Raw genomic sequence first — 7,932 nt, 5'->3', positions numbered from 1 at the left:
GTTACAGCCCTAACCACAGCTGGGCAGAGCTAAGAAAATGTAACTTTTAAGAATTATCCAATCAACTAAGGACAACTATGATTAGCTAATAAAGCCGGCTATAAATGTAATTGCAGAATCACTAATAAACGAAGCTTGCCTAACAATCATATTGATTGTCCTCATCTTCCCTCATCCTCCGCACCCAGAGTCTGATTCACCAGCTGCCAAGAACCTACCGAAAAAATCTAAAAATGCTCAGGTACAACAAAAGGAGCACTTTTAAAAAATTATCTTACAGGACAATTTTAGCAATTGAGCTTTAGTTGCAGTATTCGGATATCTTGCTTTTATAAAACATGATAGAATTAGGGTATGTATTAGATCTCAACACTGGCAGCTCATGTATCTTTGCTCTTGGAAGGAGTATTTTTTCTCTTAGCCCTAGTGCTCCAAAACCAACAAACAAACCAACCCACCTCCCCAAAACCCAAACACTATCCACTATCAAGAGAAAGACCTCAGGAGACTACAAAATTTTTTTCTCATTATTTCTAAAAGGCATAATTATTGTGGGAAAATATGTAACTGGACTAGAATAATCATGTATTCAACTAACATAAAAACACATTCCCAATGAAGAAGTAATCTAAAAAATTTGTATGCCATCACTTGAAGAAAGCTTTCTCTCTGTCCTTGCTTGGCAAGAACCACAAAAAATACACTTTAAAAAGCAAGGATGTCTTTATGCCAAGTGACCAAGAAACACCATGTCTACTTTGAATGCATTAGATCCCACGTGGATATCCTAGAAAGAATCTGAAAAAGAGGAGCATAGCTTATTGAAGCAAGTATTGAATGCTGAAGGACCAGGACAAAAACATGTACTGAAACTGCTTTGGACAACCATCACAGACAGCATCCTGGAGTTTCTTTTAAGCTTGCATTTCTTGTTTCCTAATGCTGATGCTAGAATACCCACAGCCATGCATTTCTGGACCCTGATATTCCTTCAAAGCTTCTCAGATATTTGGTCTCCTAACTAGGACAGCGAGATTTTTGTCTTTGCTACTCAAGACAGGATTCCAATGTTCTAGTCCGTTCTGATGTGCACACTTGGCATTACTTGAAGAGGAAGTGCCAATATTGGCCCACAATCCAAGTATGTACTTAGAAATATGTTCCATTTTAGCTTTAAGAGGACCATTAACTTTTGACATACATCCTTCCTAAAACTAGAGATTTCACTTTACAACATACAAAGAGAGCCACAATACTGAACAATAACAGCATCTGTGCATGAAACTGAAATAAGTTTATTTTGTTCTGGTTTTTAACTGAAGACACTAGTGCATAAACACAATATATTACTTTCTGTCTCTGTGTGTGTTTTGTTTATTTTACACAAGGCAAACAGTCATTTTGCTTAAATTCTATTGATACTTTGTCTAGGGATGCATTCTTGGCTATCTCTGTACATAAGTTTCTTGAAGACTTGCTTAACCAAGAGGAATTCTGAGGAGGGTTAAGCAGTCCCAAAAACTTATTTTCAGCTGGAGCAAGATAAACAGATCAGGCTACTACTAGAAGATTTTCCATTTTCAATTTTCTAGATATTTCTAAAAAAAAAAAATTCTTCTTGGGGGGGATGGGTCTTAAACCACACATCTCATTTTCTAGAAAAGAAAAAAAATCGGGGGGAAAAAGTCTTCTGTGTGGTATAAAAATCCCCTGTTCTTCCAAATGCAGTCAAAACATAGTAGGCTGGACATTATAAAAATATAGGTTAAAAAAAATCAGATTTTTATGATGTTTTGTTTGAAAGTTTATGACTTTGCAAGAAAGCCTTCATGACCACAAATACAGTAAGTGCTAATAATGGAAATAGAAAACAAGAAAAAAAAGGATACAAAATAACCACAGTTCAGATATACTGTCATACTAGAAACATTACCTTACAGAACATGTCTCGGAGATCATCTTTTGGGTTAATCCACGATGCAACAGCATCACAAAAAAAAATAAAGTCCTATAAGATTAAGCAATCACATAGGTTAGGAACCTCACATTTATAGGTCTGAAAACAATGCCCAATGTTTGTTCTATGAACTATGCAGGGTATCTGATCCTAATTCACAACTGCTTTTAGTTTTATGCCTTTATTTTCTAGTTAATTCAGACAATAATGGTAAGCTATTGTATGTTTAAGTATATGGAAATAGAAATAGCTGAGTGTAGGAATACCTTTGTTTAATAGGATTTTTTATTAAATTGAACCACAGTTAAAAACACCCCAAACCAACAAACACCTCCTCCCCTCCCACACCACACTTGTCTAACTAATTTTCTTTCAGTACACATTACAAGTTTGAGAACCAATCATCTTAAGAACAATCAACAAACTCAGGATCACACTTGCAACTTACTCTCATGTATTTTCAGTTGGGAAAAAAGCCATTGCATTTCTTTAAGCAGAGCCAATAGTTGTTTCTGGGATACACAGAATGTGTACAGGTTCAAAACTAAAGCCACCCCAAAATCACTATTTTGCATTGCCTCCTACTATACCATTAAAACATCAGTCTTAATGATTAAGTTGATAATGCACATGTTTTTGGATAGGAACTGAGGATAACAACTACATAGGAGAAGAGTGGGGATAATGAAGAGAGTCCTTAATTGCTCCCTCCCTTTAAGCTGTGTGAACGAAAAAACAGACAGCAGAAGAGGGAAATGCTAAGTACAAGATAAGGGATAAGTGAAATGAACTGAAAAATTCAAAACAAGACAGAGGTTCAATTCTTGCATTTCAGGGAGAAGGATTCCAGGCAGAGGAGAGGGAAATTCACCTTTATTTTCCTCTTAGAAAATATTACCTTCGTACAGCTTTACCTTGGTGCTGCACAGACTAAAGAGCAAATCATATTCTATTCTTGAGATATACAATTTCTTTTAAAGGGATGCATCTTCCTTGTCACATTGACTATTTAAGCAATATATCCAAAGTTAAAAGTGAATCTTCCCTGCCCAAATTTTAAGAATGAAGGGGTGGTTATTGTTTTTGTTCTGTTTCTTTTTAAAAAAAGCCTAGATTGTATCTGAAGAATAGGTTTCAGTATGTCAGCTTTTGCCTTGTATTTTCATACTTGTCATCAACACAAAAAAGACTGATAGAAGTATCAAAATACAGTGAATCAAAGTTCATTATTGACATATTCCTTGTAAGTAAAAGACAAAAAATGAATTTAACAGTGCTGTCTTTTCCTCTCCATAAGTGATAATTATGGAAGCAGAAATCCTCAAGTATCATTATATGTATAATTTGAAATATAATACATTTTGGTCCCCTTGATGCCTAAAAAGAAGTTACAGCACATACTACTGGGAATCAACATCAAGCTAAATTTTTTCATACTCCATATACAGCTTTCACTAAATTTCACATGAGCAAAGAAAAAAGAAGATCTATTTATGTATCTTACTTGGACTACTCCACTGGGGTTGACTGAGATCATGGTACATATCCCACGGAATGCTGAATCCTTTTCCTCATTGTCTCTTATGTTTCGAAGAGAAGTGCACCTAGTAAGTTGGAAAGCAAAACTTAACTAATTCTATTACTTTTTCATTCAATCAAGTCAGGACTAGATGACAGCATTTGATGGAATAAGTCACACTGAAAAGATTATCTGAAACACTATTTTGAACACTTAGAAAGATACTTGTTGCACACAGTATTTACTAGTATATTTCCATTAGGTATCATCTACAGAATCTTGCTTCCTGTTGCACTATATACAGTTAGAAAGTGTGACCTGTATTCCATTAAATACAAAAGAAACACATATATAAAATAATTATAGAAACTATCATTATTAGAAGCGGAACATATAATACTATCACAATATGAATTATGTCAGATATCACTTAAAGAACAATTATTTAACCTTTACAGCAGCAAGCAAGCTATTTTATACACAACAAGTATAGAAATATATTCCTTACAGCAATTCGAGCCTCAGACTGAATTTTAAGTAAAGTAATGCACAGTTTAAATTTTTGAGTATTTGCATGCATTGTATTATCATTCTCGTGGATTTTTAAATGCTCTTTCATAGTCAAGCTTTAACACGCAAGCATGTGACACTCTTATCCCATGCAAAAATTAGTCGTTAGCCACAACATAAAGAATTCATGACAGTGCTACTAAAAACTCACAAACCTGATAGGACAAGATTAGTCACATGGTTGGCAATGATTAAGGATTGAGATTTTGTAACCAACTGAAAATATATCTAAAAGTGAGATAGAAGAAAGAAAGAAAGAAAGTGAAGAAAAATGAATTAAAAAAAATTTTGAATAATACACACCAGGGTCTTATAAACTGCTGTAGCATGGGGGCCACCTCTTGAGGACAAACGTAACCAAGACGACCAATTGTTATTGCTAAGGTAATGCAATCACGGTTATACACCACCAAACGCCAACCAAGACATGAGCAAATGAGGGGGGAGGAGAAAAAATAAAGAAAAAACAACAAATAACTCAGAAACAGAAGCCAACAGAATCTGTATATGATAGTAAACATAAGATTTCACCAGTGCTGTTTACTACAACCCCTTGAATAAGAGGCAGCAACAAATATGGTATAGTCTCCAGGGTAAAAGAAAAATTAAAGAAGTAAATGAGAGAACACCAAAAAACACAATTTAAAATACAAAGGCTTTCTGATGTTAGCAGTCATTCTGCTCTCTTCAGAATCATCTCTTACAGTAAATTTACCTACTATGCACTTCAAAGTTTTTAATAAAAAGTATTATTATGGATACTATTGATAGAAAGGAATTAACTATTTTCAGGTTTAGTATCAAGTAGTCCTAAATATTTTATTTTTTCAATATTTAGAATTCAAGATTTTAATAGGCCTACTATCTATCAGTAAAAATACATTTATAAACACTTTTACACTGAATACATTGTGGTCTATCTAATAAACACTAAATAGATTAAACACTCTCAAAGAGACACAAATATTTGCGTTCTTCATAATCTTGTAGAAAAAATTAAAGTGGTTGCTAGCTCACAGCAACTGACTGGAGAAAATTAATTTTTTAATCAAAGTATTTCTCCTGTTCAGAAAAACTTCCTCATAAAAGTTGTATAATAATCTGACTTCTGATACAAAAGCATAAAGACAAAAAAAAGGTAAACTGCTTCTCTGAATGATTAGGTATTGTGATCCTTTGTTCTGAGGGCCAGACTGAAGATAATATCATCATGCAAGTGTGTTTTAATGGTGTTTGCTCAACTCACAAAAGATTAATCTTTAGAAAAAAGAGAAGGTGGGAAATAATGTATCAGGATTACTTGAAGCAAAATACATGAATAATACTAAAATCCAGCAGATTTATATGAAGCAGAGAAAAGAAACCTATGTTCAAGGGACATACTATGAACACTAATTAACAGGCATTTGTGAACAGTTTCATGAAACATGCAATAAAGCAGATGATGCTTTCTCCAATAAAAGTTCAGTGTAGGATACACTAGCGGTTTGAAATGTACCCATTCCATGAAAGCTGCATTTCACTGGTAATGTACTATTTTGCCCAGACATTACTTGATTTCAAATTTTCAGCAGATCTAACATAAAACTGCATTTGAAGTCATACTTTCAAATGAAAATGCACTTTTAAGGTTTATCTGTAAATTCTCACTGCTAGAGTCTGTATGAGGAATAGTAATTTCTGTCAAAGCTTAACTTTTTGGCATGAACTCATTATTTTCTATGAAACTATTTTACTTAAGCTGGTCTCATATGTTTCCATACCAGGAATCTTTTCATAGCTGATTACATAACAACCTACAGTAGAAAACATTAATACTCTTGCATGTACTAATGGCATGTAGCACAATATCTCACAACAAACTTATAATTACACTACACTCAACATTTATTTGCAGTTATGCATCTGCATTTAAAGTAACTATTAAGATACTAAAAAAAGTCAGTGTTTGGATGCCTAAAAAAATTCTTTAGCAGTGATGGAAGTAAACTTTTAGGTACTGAATGTTTCTCAGATACAGATATTACACATCCATCAATGCAGACGAAGGGGGTTGGGGGCAAGGGGTAAGAAAATTTATATTGCTATACTATTCCATGGTGCATTTCATAACAAGCAATTAGCATGAAAATTATCTTTTCAAAAAGCAGTGCCTATAATATGCCAGACAACTAGGCAATTTTTCCTTCAAGTTCACCTTCCATACTAAATGAGGGGATGGGGTGTGGAGAATACTGAAGGAAAAATATGCATAGAAAGAAATCCCAATTAATCTCATACTTAGCTCAAGCCCAAATGTAACTAGCACTGAATTTGCATAATTTTCAATTATGTCCAGTATAATAACTAAACTATCATTTTTCTTACAAGACAGTTTTCAAACAGAAAAAAGTCAAAAGATTCTCAATTAGTAAAATAGTAAACCTGAAACCTGTTAAATTATTTATAAAGTTTTACTGAAGTATGGAAGGTGCTCTTCATACCAGAACATGCCCTCTATAAATGCAAAAAACGAAGCCTCAGAAATTCCAGTTCGATAAGGCATTTGGGGACTGCTTCCAATTTGGAAGGCAAAGCAGCTGGCCAGAACATAGAAACATACATGCCACTGTTAAGACTTCTTTTCAGAAATTTGTTATTAAGTGACCAGGTAATAGAAATTATAGATAATTTCAGTTATGTTGTGGTAAAACTGCCATCACAGATCTAGATTTTTGTGCATATTACTACAAATTAATATTAAAAAAAAGTGCATTATTGTAAATTCAAAGAGTTCATTATTTGTTATATATATGCCAATTACATTTGTTTCAAACACTAGACATATACATACAGTACACATGTAAGGACATGCATATATTAAAATCAGTGTGAAGCCACTAAGTCTTTAAGTGTTACTGCACACATCTGTCATATTGTATACACAAATAAAATTGGAAGAATACTTAAATAGATGATAAATATAAAATGCTATAAAGGTGAGAAAGCAATAACTTTAATAATCTAGATATATGATAGATGTTTTTCTGCAAGACTGAGACTTGTAAGAGTTTCTGCAAAACAGTTGTTTTTGCTTATAAAAGCCAAATATATAGCAATAAAATAAGTTCTTTTCAATTTTTTTAAATCATTGTAGAAAAAATAAGTTAATTCCCTTCACCACAAATGATTCAGTTTTTGGATACCTGTGTTCTCTAACAATGTCTTTGGTGTGTTGGGTCTGTTAATTATTTCTACAAGCTGGTGCAACACCATTGGAATATAATGCTGCATCTCTATACCTGAAACAGCCAAAAAAAAAAACCATTCAGAAGAAAATTACCATTAATATACATAATCTATTTAGCTCTGGTACATCAAACTTACTGTCAAGGACAAGAGTGAAAAACTTAATTAAAATTTTTAACATGAAAGCATCATTAGAAAAAAAAAAAAAAACCAACCCACAACAAACAAACCATTCTAAATATGCAAATATTCAAAGAAAAAAATCTTACCCATTTGGATGGAGATTTCTCCAATTGCCCAGGTGGCATTATTACACACAGAAATGAATTCAGGGTTTAGGTTTGTTCCCAAAATGGGCATGAAATCAGCTAGAAAGAACAACATTTTAAAATCTCATCACACAATACAACCATCTTGTTCCATTGCTGTAAGATCATGAGGAGAAGGAGTTTTTTAAAATATCATGTAAGCATATTTAAATTCTTGTAGAGCATTATACCTGAATTAACAAGAGCTGTATTTTTGCTATATATCAGATTAACCTGGATGATACAACCTAAGCAGATCAATGCAAATCCTTACAAACTATGATTTTAAAATATTTCTAATAGATTTTACATTTATGTAACTCTTTTTTATCCCCTTCCCGGGAGTAGGG

General features: G+C 33.1%; 1 protein-coding gene across 1 annotated transcript in view; it reads right to left on the bottom strand.

The window, feature by feature from the left end:
* Positions 1-7,932, bottom strand: part of LOC103614457 (transportin-1) — a 163,506-nt gene that overhangs the window by 19,057 nt on the left and 136,517 nt on the right. Inside the window, exons 18-22 of the mRNA XM_017732593.1 lie at positions 7,544-7,642; positions 7,232-7,327; positions 4,350-4,425; positions 3,462-3,561; positions 1,934-2,008 (exon numbers count right to left, since the gene is read on the bottom strand). Coding sequence (XP_017588082.1) covers positions 1,934-2,008; positions 3,462-3,561; positions 4,350-4,425; positions 7,232-7,327; positions 7,544-7,642 — 446 coding nt within the window. The remainder of the gene's footprint in view (positions 1-1,933; positions 2,009-3,461; positions 3,562-4,349; positions 4,426-7,231; positions 7,328-7,543; positions 7,643-7,932) is intronic.

The sequence above is a fragment of the Corvus brachyrhynchos genome, unplaced genomic scaffold, assembly GCF_000691975.1.
Source record: "Corvus brachyrhynchos isolate BGI_N302 unplaced genomic scaffold, ASM69197v1 scaffold524, whole genome shotgun sequence".
Lineage (NCBI taxonomy): Eukaryota > Metazoa > Chordata > Aves > Passeriformes > Corvidae > Corvus > Corvus brachyrhynchos.
The sequence above is the reverse complement of the archived record's forward strand: the minus strand, read 5'-3'. Positions and strand labels throughout refer to the sequence as shown.